The sequence below is a fragment of the Acomys minous genome (genome assembly GCF_964271855.1).
Source record: "Acomys minous genome assembly, chromosome: 3".
In the NCBI taxonomy this organism is placed as follows: Eukaryota; Metazoa; Chordata; class Mammalia; order Rodentia; family Muridae; genus Acomys; species Acomys minous.
The window spans coordinates 142,029,766-142,051,402 of NC_140485.1; the positions used below are offsets into that span (position 1 = coordinate 142,029,766).

The window sequence follows — 21,637 nt, forward strand, 5'->3', positions numbered from 1 at the left end:
CTCCCTCTCTCTCTCCCCTCTCTCTCTCTCTCTCTCTCTCTCTCTCTCCCTCTCTCTCTCTCTTCCTCTCTCTCTCTCTCCTTCCCCCCCCTCTCTCTCCTTCCTCTCTCTCTCTCTCTGTGTCTCTCTCTCTGTCTGTCTCTATGTGTCTCTGTATCTCTTTCTCTGTCTGTCCGTCTCTGTGTGTCTCTGTCTCTCTCAGTGCATGTCTGTCTGTCTGTCTGTCCATCTCTCTCATATACAGGCGCACACACTCATTTTCCAGGGCTAGTGCCTATCCCTAGTGTCATGTCTAACATATATGAGTGCTCAGCTCCTATGTATGGGATGAATCCCTGATAATATTTACCATACATTTCATAAGCTTAGAGTTAAGACATCAGAATTCAACTTAGACTTGTTTCTCTGTCCTGACAAATTTGGAGAAGAACTATACTTTGTTTTTCATGGTACCCAAAAGAGGCAGTCTGGGAATATCCAGGGATTCAAAGTACAGATTTTATGGGTGTGCCTGGCTGTGTGTTACCACATCGCTGACAAAAGTTGAATGCTAGAAGACAGCTTTGCTACCATGTAAGATCAATATCACATATTTCTCTGAAGCCTTTTGTCATGCATATGGAGTGTTCTTTAAGACTGCATACAGCAGCTAGGCCACCATGCACACTTACGTCAGATCATTCTCCTAAACCTATCCTGAGTATCAAACTGTCTGTCCATTCTGACATCTCTGCCTCTGCCCTGCCTTCTGTGCTGCCTGTGAAGGTGCACTCTGACCCATGGCCATGGCCACTTCTGTAAGAATCGCCCATACGCTCTGTAGTGGTTAGTCAGAAGCATCACCTTAACTTACGGGATAGCCAGCGCCTGAACAGAATCCTGATCAATACGCCCTTAAGCGTGTTTCCGGGGGTGGGGGTTGGCTTAGCAGCTAGATACGGAAGATCCACTAGTCTGACTGAATCTCCATCCCAGCCTCCCCGTTCCCTGCTGCTCCTCCCTGCCCCCTCAGCTCCCTCCCAGGAACACTCTTCAGTCCTTGGACACCAGAGCTCCAGGTCCCAGGCTTTGGGCTCCACTGCAACCCTCAGGTTCTCGAGCCTTCAGCGAGATCAAGAGTCACACTATCACTTCCCTGTGTTCTGAGTCCTTTGCACTTAGGACTCCTCAGCCACTATCATCTCATAAACTCTGTCAAGTCCTGTCTCTCAAGTAATAGCTGTGACTTCATGACCCTTATTCATTCAGTCTCTAACATTCAATCCTGCTAAGGAACACTTCCTCTATACTTTATGTGATACTTCGTGACACTTCTTTCCTTACATCTATCTATCTATCTATCTATCTATCTATCTATCTATCTGTCTATCTATTTTGGTGGGGGTATGTACATCCATGGTACACATGGGGAGGCCTGAGTACGACTTACAGGAGCCAGTTCTCCCTACCCATCACATGGGATCCAACAGTGGAACTCAGGTTGTAGAGTGTAATGGCTACTGGAACCATCTTTCTTGCCCTTAACATCACTCCTTGGTGTCTGTCTTCCTCTAGGAAGCTTGGTGCAGAGCTGTGTCAAGTGCAAAGCACAGCACTGGAGGTACACAGGGACAGCTCACCTTCTTCTAGGCCTGGCTCTGTCACACACTTGCTCTGCAGCCTCAGGCGCACTAGTCACATTCCAATTCCACATGCCCGGCTTTTCTTAGTGTGGTGGAGGCACCGTCATGACCGCTGTGTTGTACAGTGAGCGTCTAGAACAAGCCTGTCACGTGGTGTGCCAGCAGCACAAAGGTGCTTTCTCACACCACCAAGGTATGGCAAGCCCAAGGTGTGGACCCCAAGGGCACAAAGTCTACCTGTTCTCAATGCCTCCCTTTTCCCGGCCTATGTTTAACTGGCGTTATTGTCCTCTTTATTTCTCGAGCTGAAGAGCTACTTTAAAGCCATAAGGCACATGGAAACTAATTGAGTCTATTCATTTCAAAGACTTCTAGCATTTCTAAGTGGGTCATTTTCCATCGAAAGTACAGACCCTTTAATTCTGTCAGCAGGATGCAGTCTGGTATGTCCAAAGATACACTAAAGAAAATGTGGGCATTCTGAGTGTTACTGCGACCCTGGTGTCCTGTCTCTTCCCCTGTACAGGGACCATAATCCAACAGGACCGTGGACCCTCACTACAGATTGCACACCCACTCTAGAAGCAGCAATGGCCTAAGGGCTCCTTGTTCAAAATCTTTCCTGAGTCCCCAAATCACATGTGTCTTGGCTTAGTCAACAAGAGCTTTCCCATGTCTATGATCTTGATAAACATGAGAGTTCCTCAGAAAGAAGTGGAGTTTTTGAGGATGGGGGCGGAGCTAACATTGTCCTATTACCTGCTTGGGGCAGCCATGCGGCAGGATGCCTTTCCTACTGAAATATGCTTAACCCATCAAGGTTGGCTTCCTTAGAAGGTACCAGGACAGTTGTGAGAGTGATGCCGCCCCTCAGACCCTGGACCTTCTCTTCTCGAACTGTACAGAGCCAGCCTCCGAGGAGCACACAGGAAGGGCTCAGCTGCCATCTTGTTGGTAAGCTGTCTCCTCTCCAGTTGGATTGTGAGGATGGCTTTGAAGCACATCCAGAAGTGCCCTCTTACCCGTATGGAGCATGGCTTCTCCATAACCCAGCAAAGCCCCCACCACAGTCTGAGCCAAGGCAAGCCAAGTGGAAAGGAGAGAGACAGCTTCAGATTTCTCTCGTACTTTCAGAGTTGAAGAAGACTTCAAAACTGACAGGTTCTCAGCACGGAGAAACACCTCAGCAATAACATCAAAATGAGTCTCACAGAGAATGTGCAGCCACTCTGGTGTATTTCCCTCTTTCCCCAGGGAAGGCAAAGTGTGAACTGCACCAGGCTGTGGAGGTGCGCGGGGCATACCATCAGCATGGCCAGGGACTCAGAGAAGCTCCAGGGACTCAACAACGCCATTTCCAGAAAGAGTTTCTCTAAGCTTTAGGGCAGTTCCCTGGTAGCTCCGATTGATGTAACTTAGTTCAGTGAGAGTCCTAACACTTCCCCAAGGGCAGCGCCAAGGGCAGCGCCAAGGGCAGTGCTAAGGGCAGCGCCAAGGGCAGTGCTAATGGTAGCGCCAAGGGCAGTGCTAAGAGCAGCGCCAAGGGCAGTGCCCATGCCATTACAGGGTTATTAGTTTATGAATCACTACATGCGCAACTCGCTTAAAATACAGCAACAGAGAAGATAGATGATACGTGTCAGAGTATAATCCGAGCCCCATTCGATCCCTCAGGAACAGGACAAAATGGCCAAGAGGACCGGAGGGCATCATTCATGGTGGCTGCACACATGCATTAAACTGAACCCTGATTTTCTGCGCGAGCAGAACTTTCCTGGCTAGTGGGGAGACATGAGCTGCTGTGTGCACCCTGCATAGACTCCCAAGTGTACCGCATAAGACAAACACCATACAGCATTTCCTCTTTCCAGCGGATGTGCGGTGCAGGCCTAGTGGCATCACATTTCACCGGCACTTGAACAGTTCTTTTTAGAAAAAACTCACACTTCGGCACGCACTCAAAGTCTTGGGAGATAGTTTTCCTCGCGGGCATTTTAAGGCACCTTCTAAAGCAGGCGTAAGCAGGAATCCCTGCCTCACTATTCACAGAGGAGAAAAGAAGTGTAAGCAAGCAGCCCGAGCTCAAGGCTTCGTGTGAGTCTAGAGGCACGCTTACGTTAGCACAGTGCAAGGCCAAAGCGCAGAAGACAGCGAACATCTTGAAGTTGTTTTCGTCCGTCTTGGAGAAGGCACTGCCGCTGATCTTGTTCACCATTTGCACGACGCCGATCACACAGCCGCGGCTCACGATGGGCATGCACAGGATGTTCCGTGTGGTGTAGCCCGTGTACAGGTCCACTTCCCTGTGCCAACGGAAGGAACAGAGTTGTCACCAGAGCGGGAGGGCAGTGAGTGGAGACAGACAACACATCACACCTTATAGAGTTTCGTAGCTGGCATGCCTGTGTTGCCAACGGCTGGGATGGCACCGAGGACTCAAGGCAGTGAGAAATGACGATGCTTTATTAAAACATTTCACAAATGTTCAGGCCTTGTTTGATTGTATTTACAGTCTCTCCTGGAGGCTCCTGATCTATCAACAGGGCTCTCAGCATTGTGATCCTCATGTGAACAGACAAGGAAGGTGATGCCGGGGGAAGGAAGGGCAGGAAGCTCGGTAGACAGTATCTTCCTTTGAACTTGGTCAGAGTTACGAGACTGATAACTTCCTAAACCTTTTTTTTTTTTTTTTTTATTTAATTACTCAGATTACATCTCAATTGTTATCCCCTTACTTGTATCCTCACATTCCTCCCTCCCTCCCTCCTTCTTTCACCCTACCGCTGTCCCATAGGTCTGTGACAGAGGGGGCCTCCTCCCCCACCATATGGTCACAGCCTGTCAAGTCTCATCTTGGTAGCCTGCCTATTCTTTCTCTGAGTGCCCCCAGTGAACTTGGTCAGAGTTATGAGACTGATAATTTGCTAAAGCTTTTTAAAATGAGAACATTTTCAGTAAGATTTAGAGCAGAAGTCAGCAGCCACACTTATCACCTATGCGGCACGTGGCTGTACTCATCTATGGACGGTCTACGCGATTGTCATCGTGGCCTTCAGTGTGGAGGGATTTGCTGACTCCTGATCTGAGCTGAGTTCCTGAGTGTCAGTCACAGAACCAGCACCGGGCTCAACCAGCCCTCATTATTGCTGGGCCGTCGTCTCCACGGAAGGCACATCCCATTTACCACCCTCCACTTAATGGACACTGTCATCTGTTAATAGCTAGTGACTGCCTGTTACAAGTAAGGCTGCTGAAGAGATTTGTGCCCAGGCCTTTGTTTGGACAAAGGGTTGTATGTTTCTTGTAGTGTATGTGCGGGTGGAGGGCAGGCTGGTGAATCGCTCATGGTCAAAACTGTACTACTGTTTTCCCAAGAGGCTGTCTGGTCATCTCCCACCAGCAAAGTGTGAGGACCCCAGTCACCACTCCACAGTCCTCCGCCTTTCCACCCTGATGCCAAACTCACCATCCCAGCCACTTGCCCCGGTGCGTGCTGGGAGATGACCTGTTTACGCTCCCTGTGCTGAGTGGTCATGAGTGCATCCTTTCGGTGAAGTACCCTACATACTCCACCCTTTACGGAGAGGCCTCACACAGTCTAGATGCTAAGGTGGTGACATCACATGCTTGGCCAGTCTGTGCCCTGCCCCCCCCACACACACAACCTGTTGGCTGCATTTTGATTTTCTCAGTACTCTGACTCACAAAATCTCCATAAAGATCTTTAAATGATGACAAATAATTTCAATATATTTAAGCAGTCTAAGGACTAGCTTGTTTGGGGGAGTGTAAGGTTTTTAGTATTCTCTACTTGATGGTAAAATACTACTATCATGCAGCTGTGTTTCTATATGAGTCTTGCATCATCTGAGATCCTATCATTGATTGATTATAGGATATTGATGATAGGAAATGCTTCCAGATGATTATACTGTTCTTAATATAAGTTAGGAGTATGTGTAGGCTAAACACTGTTGTCACGTATCTGAAATATTACTGTAACCGCCTCAGCATCTACCTTCTGGTTTCTGGTTTCAAAGGACTGAATAACATATATACCTTGATTTCAAGTTCTCCAGGGCCTGCAGTGCATTCTAACAATGTCCCGACTGTGCGGCTCATGTGATTCCTATATTGTGCTCAGCAACGTTTCCAGAGATCTCGGGGAGATTATCTGCAGCCCGCAGAAACCATTACAATGAGGCACGCTCATATCAACTTAAAAGGGAATGAAACTAAGACACAGACAAATCAAATGATCGACCCCAGTTCTGTCTATACTGGATAAATGACAGTGCCTTAATTCAAAACCGGACATGACAGTCTAAAACCTACTTCCTTATCCCCTGTGTGGTGGCTGTAGGACAAGCAGGGACAGAGCACCATGTGATGAAATAATGACATTACCAGGAGAAGCCAGACAGCCCTGTCACTTGACCCTCTGTCAAGCCCAGCAGGGAGTGCTCCCTCAGGAACAGCCCTAGACCATCTTTCTGTAAGTGTTGGGGTTCACTGACCACCTATAGCAGACAACGTGAACTAAGGCCCCTTCAAAAATGCTTCAGCTGAGAGGAACCTCGCAGAAGAAATGGCGAGGGCCAAACTGTCTTCTCACCTGTTAAAGCGTGGGTCCGCGTAAGCATCGGGGATGTTCAGGACTTCCCCCGTTCTCGCTACTTGGCCAGCAATCCCCTTCTCAATTGAAAATCTGCGGAAACAAACAAACAAACAAAAAAAGAGGCACATGATAATTAGATAATGATGTTATAAAATAATTACAAGGCATTTCATTAACACCAAGTATTGAGTTGAACCTTTAAGTACACTTATTATCATGTATCCTAAATAATCTTATAAAATATGTAAAAGTAAAACAGAGAAGTGCCCTACAGTGACCTCTCGGAGCCTTGTTTTAGGATGCAATGCATAATAACTTGAGAATATGGGCGAGTGCAAGCTGAAACCGAGGACTCTCCTGCTGAGTGTCAGCACTGACCGACTATAATCTCCCCATTCAGCGAATTGCCCATCAGCCACAGCGCGTACGTTTTCTTTGTGGATTTTCCACACAGTGTCGGGTTCACTCCCTTGTGCACAGACAGACCGGCCCCAGCTCTGCAGAGCTTCCTGAACACAGGGCATGAAGTGCTTGCTGTCTGTTACTGCGTACTAACACAGAAACGGTACAACAGTGTCATCGTCACTCTTATTAAAAAACAATCAGCATCCAAACACAAACTGATTGCATTCAGTTAAAATTTTAATAAAGCCTCACACTGATAAATACTTTCCATATTACTGTATTATAATCATACATGTGTTTATTTTAAAATTTAGTTATGAAATGCATAACTAACACTTTCCCAAAACTCAAAAGGGCACTGACCCAAGACAGAACTGAAATGTCCCCAAAGGACCAACACGGCATGAAGTGCAAAGTCACCACCTGCCTGGCTGTCTCATGCTTTAAGGGGCACATATTAGACACAAGGAGCCATGCCAGGGTCTACATGTGATGTGCACTTGTAAGACTTGCTCTGCGAGCCGTAGGGATGGTCAGTTTCAGCTCTTGGTGGCTGTATTTGACAGTGAGCACAGGTCCAAAGTGCTGGAGGCCAGCCCCACCCAGTCCTCCAGAGCCACAGTCTGGCTCCCCTTACCCCTTCTCCTGTGTTTGTAAACATGAGTCTCCATTTCCAAGGTCAGCCCAGCACTTGTAGTGAGAGCCCAAACTTCAAGCAGTAGAACTCAGTTTAACTATGTGACTATAACCAGACCGGCAAACCCAGAGATATAACGAAACCAAGGAGTGAGCAAAAAAACGTGAGACCCCTCGTGATCTGACGGTGCCCGTACATCAGTGTCATGTGACTACGTCACCGATGATCCGCCAACCTAGAAACAGCAGGAAGTGCCAGGGCAGAGTGACGACAGTTCCTCAACACGACAGAGTAGCCAAATGAATCTGTTCCATTAAAATAAACGAAAAGCATTGTAGAGCGATGCGATGTCCCGTTAGCGCATCCATCCTGCAGCAATAACTGGAAGGCCAGTGTTGAAAAGGGTCCTGACTTGTATATGTGCCGCTCAACTCCGCCACCTGTTAAGTGCTCCTCGCAGGCTTCCAGGTTGCGACAGGACTGAGCCACCAGGACTCCACAGCAAGTAAAAGGCCATCTGTCCGCTCAAATGGCAGTAGCTGCCACTTGAGGAACAAAGGCGGCTCTCACTTCAAAACGTAGCAGAAAGGTAGCTGGTTCGGCCAATAGCCAGGCCCCGAAGAAAACCTTCAAGCCATCAGCTTCCTCTCATCCGGGCCTTTAGCCCTCAAGGGTTGGAAAGCAGCAGGGCCGGGTTGTTTATGTTCACCCTGCTTCTAGACACACAGGAGCCTGCACGGCTGTGGCTGGAGCGACCTTTACCTACCTGAAAGCACTAGTAAGTTTTTCCAACATGATTTCCAAAAGGACCGCCTCCGGAAGACGGCTGCGTTTCCAGGAGTGAACGCTAATGCTTCCTAGGCGCGGGTTTTCCGCTGGCACTGCAATGTCATTCCCAGAAGCACTACCTTCAGGAGGCGGGTCCTAGTGGGAATGACATCACAGTGTGACAAGTGTTGTCAGCACCCCTGTGAGCAGGCCTGCGCAGCGGGGGGCTGCATCAGAGCCAGGGAGGCCCACGCCTCCGGCTGTACCTGATCTCCTTGGTCTTCTTGAAGACGGGCTTGCCCTCCTTCTCCTCCCCAATGTCAAACAGGTCCGAGTACAGCTCTTTGTTTTTGTGGTCCACCTGGAAGAGGGCGCAGCGGTCGGCGTTCACTAGATTTTTTGCATATATCTGAGACGAATGAGAAACCAGAGTAAGCCAGTGGGAAAAACCGAAGATGGTTATGGGGAGCCTTCGGCATGGGGCACATTTTGGCTTCAGCTGCTCTATCCTGAGGGGGGGGCAAGGGAAGGAATGAGGACCGTGAATAGAGGGGTACACAGATTAGGGGGCAGAGCAGATGTGCTAATCCCAGCAGGACCCAACAGCAGGGACAGTTCATGGGCACCCATGCCCGTGCTGAGGTTGAAATGCTGGCGCACTTCCTGTGAAGCCGCTGACTAACTAGCTGCTGGCCTCCCTTCCTGGGACTCCTCAAGCTCTCTGAGCTCCTGCTAGGAGCTTCTCAGGGTGCCCCTGGCGCCCTGGGCTGGCTCAGTCAGCACTATGGCCAACACCCATTCACCCTGGTGGCTGTCTGTGAACTGTGGCTGTAAAGAGTATAAAATTCTCCAGGCATGAAGGCCCATGTCTTTAATCTCAGCGTTCTGAAGGCAGAAGCAGATGGATCTCCGATTTCTGGGCCAGACAAGGCTACACAGTGAGACCCTGATTAAACCATAGGTGTCTGATACAGACACTGGCTGAGCCTACACAGGGAGCCGGCATTCCAAGCTCAAGAGCATGCCAGTCCCTTTCTCACTCCTCAGATTTCTCTCCCTGAGGCTCCAGTGGTGGAGGAAAGGCACGTGGACAGCAGGGTCCCAGGACACTGGCCGGCAGGGCCCTCAAGGTTGGGAAAACCACACAAAGCTGGGGACCTGAGAGCGGGGGTGTCACTCAGTTGGAAGAGCACTGCCCAGCACACATTGGCTGAGTTCAAAATAGACACTGCTCTTGGGAGGGAGGCCAGGCCGACCGACCAGTGCACTTCACCTCTCTGAATTACGCCAGCAGCCTGCCCTCCATAGAGCTAGCTTTGAAAACAAGCAAGGGAAGTGTGTCACTATGTTTATCCCAGCTAAGAAGACATACGGATCTAATTGTTCCTATCTCGTTTATTTCCCTTTGAAGAGGGCCTGCGTGAGTTAGTATATGCAGATGTATGCGGACACCCACTGAGGCCGGAAGAGTATCAGGTCCCCTAGGGCTGGAGTCTGAGATGGCTGGGAGCCACCAGACATGGGTACTGAGAACTGCACTCTCCGAAAACATCAGTTGCTCCTAACTACACTTTTATTTATTAATTTTCATCCCCACATTTGTGGTTGCCTCCTAGCTTGTCTCCAAGTAGCCTGTTTGTAAATAACCGTCTGTCTCACGCTCGTCCTAACATCTCCGATTGCTTCTAGCCTTCATGCCTGTACACTTTCCCTCCCATTCATATTTGCTTCCTCTTCTCCTTTTCCGAGTCCGTCCTCTTCCTACTTTGTAACTGTTACTATCCTTCGCTCTAAAATGCCATTGGCTGCATTTCTGCTGACAACATCCTGGCACCTCTGTGGCTGAAGCAGGCCAGGGACATAGTTTGTGAAGCATATGCATCTGTGACTGTTGTCACACAGTGCTCTGCCGAGGCAGTCTGCCTCCCCAGGGCCGGCAATGGAGACTGTGCACGCACGTGCAGACAATACACCAGGAAGACTCACTTAAGATTAAAAAAAAAAAGAAAAGGAAACAATGGGAAAGCAAAGCCTGGGGGATACCCACATCTCAACTGATGGGGGAAAAAAAGAAAGAAAGAAAAATAAAATGAGAAAAATAAGAAAACAAGCCACCGCAAGATCCCAGCTCCCCAGGGTACAGACTTAGGATGACAGGGGAACTGACACGCTAAGGAAATGTTTTAGGATGGTTCCAAAAACCATCAGGGATCAGATATAGGGCTCAAATCACCAAGTGAACGAAGGGGGGTAAATCATTTTCAGAAAGTGGGTGAAAGGTGAGTGACGTGGAAGACAAGGCCAAACATGGAGGGAAAATTCAAGTAAGGAAGCAGATTCTGGGAAAGAAGCAAACACAGAAATAAGAGTCAGTCTTAAGTAGGCTAAACTTTAGCATTAGCATCAATCATGCTGAAGCAAGAATGCAGGTGGCTAGGAGGTTAAGAGCACTGGCTGTTCTTCCAAAGGTCCTGAGTTCAATTCCCAGCAACCACATGGTGGCTACAGTCATCTATAATGAGATCTGGTGCCCTCTTCTGGGAAGTAGGCACACATGCAGAATACTATATAAATAATAAATAAATAAATCTTTAAAAAAAAAAAAGAATGAAGCATCAAGTGGGCCTCCCTAGAGGGACACATACACAAAGGGCCTTGAAGGCTAGGAAATGAGGCTAAGCTTTTCCCAAGAACAGCTCTATAACCTGATGTTCTCCACGGATTACAACAGTGAAGAAACACAAGGGGAGTCTCAGAGCACCAAAATTCACAAAAACTAACCGAGTGTGCCCGTCTATTATGTGCCCCATGAGTGGGGACCAAGGAATAAGGGTTTAAAGAAAATTGCAGTCGGAACCAAAGACACCTACCATGATGTGTTCAAGTAGAGAGTCTATGGCGACTATGTTGTCAAAGTAGGTCCTGAAAAGGAAAACGTGAAAGATGAGTCCTGTGAGTGATGTCACCATTATCACTGTGCATGTTACTCTCTGAACACACGCTATGGATTCCACACTTAAATAGATGAATATACATGTAGTTCGATTTTTGTCTTCTTACAGAACCAATAAATTTTATTTTTTTTTTTTAAAAAATCAATGAACCATTGTCATTGCCTTAGTACAGACTAATTCCAGTGGCGTCATCCAGTACTGGTGTTATTGCTCAGTTGAGAGGAGGGAGAAAGGCTGTGAGGAGAACCAAGGAGGCCTTGACTCAAGCCAACCAGTCCTCACATTCTCATGAGTGGTCTCAAGTAAAGAATATCTTTAAAGTTATTAAATCCACCAATACAGTTAGAATATGCATGCTCACTGAGGAAAAAAAAAACTGGAGAAGTTTGGAGTTAAGTTGCACTCTGAGAAATCAAAAGAGTTGACCTGAGAAGAAATGCTGTAATGCAAGCAGTCAGGACCCAGTGGCCTGTAGTTACTTTATTTAATTAAAGTAAACCCCAGGCGTGATGGCAGGAATGTGTTGTAGAGGCGGTAAGACACCTGCTAAAACACGCCCTCCAAAGATTCATTAACAACTGGCCATCACAGGACACAGAAGAAGAAGAAGAAGAAGAAGAAGAAGAAGAAGAAGAAGAAGAAGAAGAAGAAGAAGAAGAAGAGGAAGAAGAAGAAGGAGAAGAAGAAGAAGAACCTGCTATGGGTTCTGCTGGCTCTGGGAGGATTTTAGCCCTGCTCTGAGATTAGCACAGTTTACAGTGACAACACCGTGACAGTCTCCTTAGCCTGAGGGCTGTGAGGCTCAAGACCTCACTGTATCCTGAGCTGAGGAGAGGACAGCCCTGGAGTGAGCAAGTTTCCTATTGGAGCGGGGGTGGGGGTGGGGTGGGGGTGGGGTTGGTCAACAAAGTGTCATAAGCATTTCGGTGACTTTGGGACCATTCCAAAATATGCAGATGTGCCTGCCTTAGAGAGGAGGCCCAGCATTCCTGTCTGTGTGCTCTGAAGTGGCTCCACAAAGGTCCTCCACAAAGGCAGGGCTCAACGGCTTGAAAGCAGAGCTGAGTGAGCAGTCACTGCAGCGCTACTGGCCTGGGCCTCTGACTTCAGACTCCAAAGAAGAGCTGCAAAGTGAACCTGCAGCTGGGGCTGAGATGCTCAGCGGGGTTCCGCCATGTGCTGGCCAGGAATCAGGAAGTCCTGTGGCAGCAGGGGCAGGAACAGCCTGCAGAAAAGGCGCAGCAGGGGGAGGGGAGGAGCAAGTGCCTCCCAGCTTCGCTCAGCTGGTAGCAGGGCATGACCCAGGTGGCCAAGGCCAGAGCTTTAAGGTTTCAGGTATCAATGAGGTAGGTTGTACAGGCAGTTGGTCCCCTGCAGCAGCACAAGCCTGGGAGTTAATAAATATTTATAATGGCTTTCACTACTAACCCAGGGGAGGATGATCTGGGTCAAGCTTCGGGAGACGTACTGTTTCCTCCAGGCTCACATCTGAGACACTATACACAGAAATCCAATGGCATTGTTAACGGCGCCGTGTAAAGTGACAGTGTTATAAAATGCCAGAGCACACGCCTTGGGGGAAAGTTAAAGAGATCAGTGGCAGCATATTCAAAGAAGGACCATTTACAAAAATAAATGTCAAATTAAGACCAACACATACGCATCTGCCGTCTCTAACATACAAGCTGGCCCTGGATGAAGATGCGGTCTACAAGCCACATGTGACTGACAGCTCTTTCCAGAATGCCTGTGTATGCGAAGGCCACAGATGGAGGCACAGCACCGTAGGGACTTGTACTTTACCTGGCAAGAACACTTACTTTGATACATCAAGCAGGAAGTCATTGAGTTCGGTCTGTTTGGCGAGACCTCTGCACACCTGTCACAGATACAATGGTTGTTAGTCATTCAAGAGCTCAGCTGACTGAAGAGCAAAGCCCAGAGTGCTGTTAACACAATCTCTTTCAGTCTTACTTCCTGAGAAGTGCAACACGCTAACACTGTTTCGAGAGTCTTCGTTTATTACTGCACTTGATCACTACCCAGCTGTGGTCTGGGACAGACACGCTGTCCACACCTACTTCTTCCAAAACTTGCCACCTGGCACACACCCAACACACTTTGTGGCCCAAGGAGACCCTGCTGCCCATGGTATAACCCTGCAATTGCACTTTTCCTCTTGCCATGAAAAAAAGTGCAATGCATATATACTTGCAACAAGAGATTCAAGATGGTTTACAAATGAATGTAAGGGATTAAATAGATGAAATTGTTCAGCTATATTACAACATCCAAAGCCAAAGTCTGAGGTCACTAGCTAGCTAGTCCCCGTGAGAACACCCAGACTCACCTGCACCTGGTGTATTGCTACGGAAGCCCAAGCGAGATTGGCTGTGGCAACCTGCGAAACACACACATGCGCATATCAAGCAAACTGGTCATCATCGGTTCCGCACAGCAAACTGTTTTCCTTGATGAGCCATCCCACCAGTCTGCATTATCTTGGTTAAATATTAAATAATTAGTTTTCAGTTTAACAAAAAATGCAATTGAGATGCCTCTAATTGCCTCTTTAAGCTCATGTGGGACCCTTAAGAGGGAAAAATACTGTGCTTATATTCATTATGTTTTTACCTCTATTTCCATGTGTGTCATGTATGTGCAGACATGTGTACATGTGTGAAAGGGGGAAACAAACTCAGAAATGCCTACCTCCTTTGAGGCAAGATCTCACCAGCCTGGAGCACAGCAATTCGGCGGTATTAGGAACCCACTTGTCTCTACTCCCCAGGACTGACCATTGACACACATGTTTTTAAAGGGGTTCCAGGGAACCCACAGGGGTCCTCACACTGCCCACAGAACCACTCAATCCACCCATATTCTTCTTCTGTTACTGCTTTCTGCTTTGCGTGTCTTTGCTGGGCACAAGGTGCTAATTCTAGGTGCTGGAGGCAAAAGGCAGAAATAAGAGCAAGGCTAGACCGGAGGGAAGTGTCCTGTGTAGTTGAAAGGACAGTGGCAGGTGCGTGGGAGCAGGACAGAAGGACACACAGGTTCCGTGCACAGGAGGCACTCCAGGCAGAGGCTGCAAGGTGACAGGGCCTGCTCTCCACACTACAGGAAGGCATGACTTCTTCCCAGGGGGCCAGGATGTGGAAGAAGTGAGGGGTAGCCCCAGAAACAAGAAGTTGGTCATTCAGGAAGTGGGTGGAGCCAGTCCACCGTAAGGGCCTGGTCCATCCACCAGAGAGGTACATGACAGTGGCAGTGTGTGACTGTAGTGTCAATGAGTCAGCTGCAACTTAGACAATGAGGAGAGACCAGAACATGATGTGTTTACCTAACTTAGGAAGGAAATGCATTTGGGTAGACACAAGACAACCAGGAAACCATCTCGTTGCTTGGCTGGATACGCACCAAAGCACATTTTTTGTTATTGTTGTTAAGATATTTTTATACAGGGGGGAAAAATGCCAAGTGTATTTCTAATTTAGCCAGCCTCCTCTAGAAACAGCAACTCAAGAAAACCAGGCTTCTAAGAACATTACTGTCCATAGGCAAACACGGTCAGGCAGGGAGACTTCAGTATTCACTCATGTTTTCGCCTAACACTGGTGAGCGCTACCATTGAGGGCAGGATGGCAGTGTCTGAGACTCACCTCCTGATGGCTGAGGCAGAAGGCTTCTTTGCCCCAGTGCCTGTACAGTTCAAGGATGCCAATCAAGTCCCCGATGGCGGTGACGATGGGCAGGCAGAGGACAGACTGGATTCGAGTCCCCGATTCCAGGCCAGTGCCTCTTGGAAATCGCTCATCCTGGAAATCAGACAGGGAGAGACAGGAACTTTAGTGCATCTTAGATTGGCATGCACACGCGTTATGAAGGACGACGGATGTCAGTGTCTCGGGGTCCTAAGAACAATTGTCAGCCTGTCTGGCACTGGCACCCTCGCCTCCACTGTCAGAGCCACCCCAAGCTCCCCAGGTGGACACAGCAGGGAAAGCACGGGCAAATGCCACGTAAAGAGAGGTCTATGCAAACGTGCCTTCTCTGCTGCTCTTAAGGTCATGCTAACCGTCCGTCTGTGGTGAACTTCAGGACCCCGGGTCATGCATTCAAGCTATCTGTTATCAATTACTTATCACTGCAGTGAAATTGGGTTCGGCTTGAATGCTTTTCTTTTAAATAATAAAAATAAACCCTTTTTAAATTGAGAAGCTGTAACAGTGGGGCTTTGCTCCGAAGTCAGTCACTCACTTCAGACATGAAGTAAATACGTGACCACAAATTGCTGATGATGTCATCGGAAAGGAGGTAGAAAAACTGAGACAAGATCCTTGTTTATAAGATGACTGGCTCCCGGGAACGTGAGGCTCTCTTTAGACTTTGATCAAACAAAGTTATTTTTCCTGCCATTAAACCAAAAATGCAGGCACTCCTGAAGGCTAGTGGCCCAGTGAGGGAGGGGACAGTGAAAGATGGAGAGGACAGAAGAGCGTCGGGAGGAAGCCGGTGGGGAGGGAACAGAGGCGCCACTATTATATCAAACTGCTTAGGCCTGCATTGAGAAGCCTACAGATGCTCGTGGCAGCTGCAGATGCAAGGGCCGGGAACCCTGCTACTGACAGGAAAGTCCAGACAGTGAATTATCTTTATGCTTGAATAAATGTGTTCTAGGAGCCAGTTTGAAGGTTGTCAAAGGAGGCATTGATGATCAAAATAAGTCAGTGCCTAGGACCCCATGGAACAAAAGAAGAAATCAGGATGGTCCCAAAGTAGGGTGTTGCTAGTGTGTAGCTGTCACACACCCTCATGCGGTGCAGCCACGGCCTGAGGTAAAAGTTATTCATTCATACAGGTTATTTCTAGCACTGCCTTGGGAACAGTTATTTCATGACTATATGGCCTTGGTCTCCTCGTCTGTTGAGGAGTAAGAGCAAGGGCACACGTCATCCTAATGTGAGAATCGGGTAAGTTGGTGCAGTTAGAGATGGGCCCTGGCAAGTAGGCATTGTCAACAAATGCCCTTTAGTCTTTACAACTGCTACCTGAACTAATAATTTTATACAGATTATCACAATGACATCATGAAGCATCATCGAAAGAAGAGCAGGCTGCCTGTGCCGGCAGCATTCCAAAATTGCATGCGTGCGCATGTGCGTGTGCATGTGTGTGTGTGTGTGTGTGTGTGTGTGTGTGTGTGTGTGTGTGTGTACACTGAAAGGTGTCTTCCTTCACCAGATATCTGACTGCACTAATGATCCCTCTGTCATCTGTCTTGAAAGCCACATCCTTTCTGGTACCCTCAGGCCCTGAGGAGACTCAGGTTGGCCCCAGGCCTGTCCATGTGATTGCTCTTCTGGCTAATGGGAGGGCAAGGAATGAGATGTCAACCGTGGTTTTAAGGCTCTCCACTCCTCTTCTGACCTCTGTCACCACCAGACCTTGTCACGCTGGCCTCACTCACGGGCAAGGAGTGAGAGGCAGCAGCAGCGGACCAGCCGCATCTAACTCATAGCCGGCTGACTTCTGTCTTACCTTACCCAGAAATCTACAGCCTACCTCAGTAAACGGCCATCCTCAGACTCCTGAGACCTGGACGCTGCAGGACTCTGCCGATGGGCGGTCACTCCTGCAGCAGTGCCAGTGGGAATTACCAAGAGGGCAGACTACTTGGCATGGATATAAACTTATTTTTCCGTTTAACTCCGGTGGAATGCATTGAACTAAGGGGCTCTATTTTGCAGGGAGCACACCAGCTGCCATCTTCCGGATATACAAGTTAAACTGCACACAAATGCATTTATTGGTCTGCATCTTCTTTTAACACATTTATCGTTAATTATGAGACAGCTTCAATGATAAGATGAAGATGATATGTCACCTCTCTTGATTAAGTCCTCAGACCGAGAGGGTTAAAGTGTCTTACCCCGAGGATGTCCTCTACAAGCAGCGTTTTCCTAGACTTGGCCACGTAAGCTGAGATGGTGGTGCCCTGTGTGATGGGCCCTGCGGGGATAAGTCGGGGTTGGCCTTCCTTTATTCCGGGTGGTGTGAACACACACAGACTCTAGGAAGAAGAAAAGGTGACTTTTTGAGACGGTCTCCTCTGCCTTTGCCCCAAATCAACAAGACTCTGGAGCATAGCAGTGGTAGAGCATTATCTACGTAGGAGCCAGTCATAGGGAAAGACCTGGGATGGTGCAAAGGGCTTCACACGGGTGGGGGGGTGGGGGGTGCAGCGTGGAGCGTAACATGAAGAGCCTCCTAGTCCTGGTTCACATAGGAGGTGCGTTTGAAACCAGAACTCACAAGCACACAGGCATATACACTCTCGCGTTAGCCTCCTCTTCTGAACGGACATGAAATGGCTCAAGGATGACACCCTGGCACTGTTCTCTAGACTCTGTCACACCAGCCAAGCAGCGTCCAGCCCGGGGCTGTGTGATGCCACTGCCTTCCCAGGAGTCTCAGCACATCGCTTTGTGGCCCTGTCACTCATCGCTTGAGCTGGACCTGCACATTTTGGGTACTGTGATTAAGAGCACACTGTTCTACAAAGCTGCGGATGGTTAGGCGTTCGTGATTTCCTCTCATAAAGCGACTCAGGGCAAAGCAAAGGTTTTCCATTTCAGCTCTTTAAATACACTCTCAAAATTATTAGGATCAATCATTTTGGCAAAAATCTGGCCATATTTTAAATCATTTTCCACTTAATAAAAACGTTTAAATTGTTTTCTAATTAGCAAAGCTGCGTCATGATTGCCCACCCATCTGAGACTACTCAGTAGGTCCCGCTTGCTTCCCCTCAAAGATAAAGCAGCTGGGCCAGCAAAGCCCACAGAACCTCCCACTTTGCTGTCGGCCCTGCACCCACTGAGGCAGCTGAACACTATCGACTTATCACCCAGGACAAGTGTTTTCCAGCCTCTCCACCACCAGAGGACTCTCTCTGAAGCCATCTTCCACTCACAGGACAAGGGATCATGCAGGCGCAGCGTCTGGAATGTTTGTTATTGAACAGAGCGCATGTGGGAGAGAGATTAAAATAGCCCAGTATGCGTAAGCACAAGAGCACACAAAGGGATGAAAACAGATTAGATCATAAATGATGGCTCATCTTATTTATTAAAAAAAAAACACTAGAAATTGGTACTACTTTTAAAACTATTCTCACGTGTATACATAATTATATGTAGTCCTGGGTCTTTTCTGTGTTCACATTCTCAAAACTTTAATCAGTTCTGAGTCCCTGTTCACTCCCAAACCTTCTCTGACCAAAGATAAAAGAAACACTGAACTGTGAGCCTAAACATCAGTTTGCAGAAGGCTATTTGCTGGGCACCTCACATCCATGGAGCGAAACAGCTGCAGGCGCTGCCTCTCCGGGGCCTGAGGCCCCAGTAAGTAAAGCTGCTACCTAACCCCTCTGGCAGCCTGAACTCTGACTTTCTGGCCCCTCGAGGCCCAGTCAGCAAAGAGAAAGCTTCTAGCTCAGGTCCAGCTTGTTCATCTATGTGTTATGGCGTCACATCATTTAGTGCTCCTGGGAAACCAACAACAGTGTCAATCAACTGTGTCATTTTGGTGGGTCCTGGGAGCCTCCCTGGCCAGGAATTCGCAGGGAAGAAGCTCACCCCTGAGGTGCTACTGCCTTCAAACATCATATGATTCCACTACACACTCAAGAGGCGTGGCATTGAAGAAGGCAGGCTACCATCAGTTCTAGAAGGTACCGGTGTAACGGTTCTCACATCCTCGTTAGACAGAAGAGTAGAGGATGATGGGAGACAATATGGTTGCAAGAAAAAACAAAGACCACAGTATATTGAGCATAACAGAAGACGGCGGCTTTTCACGCTGTGGGGAAGTCAGTCATGAGACCGGTTCTGGGCATCTGTCCTTTCCCCATCAAAGACAGAACAACAGGGAGGGGACTTGGGTTTAAGTGCATGATTAGGAATGGGCTGTCAACAGTAACAGGAAGAACATGCTAGACTAGCAGCGTGCTTCCAAATGAAGCTCCGCATTTTCTGCTTTTAGGTTGGAGCTGTTCATTCCGGAGATAGGCACTGTGCAGTTGAGAGAGGCTCAGCAAGTAGTGCTTTACATCACGCTCAGCAATGTCTTAGGTAAAGTCTGGAACTCACAGAGCCGGCGCCTTCTCACACCAGCAGGCGGCCATCTGCAGAGGCCGTGTGTAGGCTGTAGTGCAGTCAGGCGAGCAGCATCATGGAGAGGCATCCCGTAGACGGGGCTTTCTGAGAGGAGTCGGCTACGGAGTGCTCAAGTGTTTGCTGGAATTTGAAACCTCCTTGGGGATAATTGTCAAAGCATAGTTCTTTTTATAAGGATTATACTGGATTTACTAACAAGTGTATGGTTTCATACGTTCATGAGACAGAAATGTTCCTGATAAAAGCCACTATTAAAATCGTGAAAATACTGCCGCATGAGAAAGCCAAGGGCTCGGGACGGAGGCCATCTCTGTGCTGACTCTGTAAGTGTCTCCTGATCATTTTTCTTCTCAGAATTTTTATTACATTTATTTATTTATTTATCCTGCGTGTGTCTGCTGAGGAGTCTTCACCTGTGATCACGTGGGTTTCGGACATGGAGCTAAGGTCGTCAGGTTTCGCAGCAAAGGTTCTCACCTGCCGCGCCACCTCAGTGGCTCTCCAGCCTTCTTTTTAACTCAACACATGTCACCTGTTCAAAAGCCCCCTTCATTTCTGATTATGGTTATATGTTGATGGGATGACCCGTTTGGGGCAGTACAATCTTCACGACTTTTTAAAGGTGAATTAAAGTATAGGAAGCCACTACCGCAAACATAAAGAGTCAATAGAGAACTTCCACGGGCAGGGCTGAGCCTTGCGCATGCCCAGTGTTGGGAATGCTTCGTTCAATGAGATACCCCACCGAAGCAAACCAAGGAAAAGGCTGTAAATGTGCACTCACTTTTGTGACACGGCAGAGATAGACATAGGTAAAAATATAGACGGTTAATTTAAACTACACCAGATTGGTACCAATAAGCTGCGTTCTATGAAGGCATAAAATCATTAAATTTAGAATGTTCATAAGAATAGACTCATATAATAATGTAAATTAATGCAACTTAGAAAAGCGCAATACCATTTCGATGAAGTAGGGGACTCTGTATTATCAGCCACGCAGACTCTCTGTTTCAGTGCAACCGCACACTCCAGGCATTTTCCGGGACACATCACTTCATTCATGACATTTCAATTTAATGTTGTTTTTGGTTTTGTTTTGCTGCTGGTTTTTTTTCTTTTTCTTTCTTTCTTTTTTTCCTTCTCTCAGTCAACTCAATTTTGAAGACAATTTTTAGTTAAGTGCCTGGGGTAGGATGAGGCCTTGGGGAGGAGGATGGGTTTTGTGTTATTCTCCTTCTGTGCCACTAGATGGCAGTGCAAGGAAGCAAATTCAAATGGAGGTGGTAGGACGGAAGCAAGGAGCCAAGTTCCTAGGAAATTTGTAACACGGAAGGCAAAGGCACTTTTTAATATTGATTAGAATTTATTCTACAGTTGAATGAAAAACATCTCAACAATAGTAAACTGCCACTCATGAATATAAAGAAATGCAGCACTTTGGGGCTGCAGCTTTATGTGCAAACGCAAACCCCAAGTTCCTGCCTTTCCATTTTCCCCTAACTGGTACCCAAGTAACATTCTTTGAACTGTATCCTTCATTGTTTTAGAGTAAAATGTAATAACCAAACAATTAATAATAAGTCAAGTAGCTCAAGGCAAAAATCTATCCCCTTACTACAGCCCTGTCTTGGGTGAAAGTGGCAGGGCTGCTCTTTGTACAAAAGGCCACAGCTTAGGAAGCAAAGCCGAGGGAGCCAGATTTTAAGTGTGTGTTCTCTGAACAGGGAAATGGCCTTCGGTGAAGGTACCGGCACAGTTCTGGTACTTAGCAAGTGCTGCTACATAGCAGCGCTCACTTCCCCGAGATGCCTCTGCTGTCAACAACTAAAAAAAATCCGCTCCTGTCTTTTTGCTGGGGGGGAGGGGAGGGCAGCGCGTGGGCGGGGCGGGGGCGGGGCGAGGCGGGACGGGGCGAGGCGGGAAGCAGGGCAGACTGCTCCACTCATGAACTGTAATGCCTAGAACATCAGCTAAAGCTTCACCTTCGCTGTAGACTACTCCTTCGGAGTAAAAAATCCTTTTCGTAGCGTGTCACTTCCCCCTGGAGTGACTCTGTTGCTGAGCTGTGGCACCTGTAGCGGATACCCAATGCGTAATGACTCCACAGTCAGTTGGTAGGTTGCGTCTTCACTTTTTGTTGGTTTCTGTCTTCTGCTTAACTTCCTCGGCTTCTCTGTCCCCTCTGGTAACAGGCACACGGACTTTAACCTTGGTTAACCGGACCGAATTACGCTATCAGATTACACTTCTCATAACTGTTCATTTTAGAAATTAACTTGTCCCTGCTGGCCCATTTATGAAAACAGAAAGTAAAGCATTTAAGAGCAAAAGTTGGTGATGCACTCCACCTTATGTGACCCTTGGCATTTGCTGATCAGCTAAAGTCTCTGAGGTGGTCGGCTTCAGTAGCTTTGTTAAAATTCCTTACATGACACAGGTAATTCTTGTTC

General features: G+C 47.9%; 1 protein-coding gene across 5 annotated transcripts in view; it reads right to left on the reverse strand.

Annotated features, from left to right (window-relative positions):
• PDE10A (phosphodiesterase 10A) overlaps positions 1-21,637 on the reverse strand; it is a 422,490-nt gene that overhangs the window by 30,303 nt on the left and 370,550 nt on the right. For all 5 annotated transcript variants that reach the window (XM_084777843.1, XM_084777845.1, XM_084777842.1 and 2 more), the window contains 8 exons: positions 16,937-17,077; positions 14,667-14,822; positions 13,355-13,405; positions 12,825-12,883; positions 10,921-10,972; positions 8,317-8,459; positions 6,238-6,330; positions 3,739-3,925 (listed from right to left, as the gene is read on the reverse strand). In XM_084777843.1, the coding sequence (XP_084633969.1) occupies positions 3,739-3,925; positions 6,238-6,330; positions 8,317-8,459; positions 10,921-10,972; positions 12,825-12,883; positions 13,355-13,405; positions 14,667-14,822; positions 16,937-17,077 (882 nt within the window). The remainder of the gene's footprint in view (positions 1-3,738; positions 3,926-6,237; positions 6,331-8,316; positions 8,460-10,920; positions 10,973-12,824; positions 12,884-13,354; positions 13,406-14,666; positions 14,823-16,936; positions 17,078-21,637) is intronic.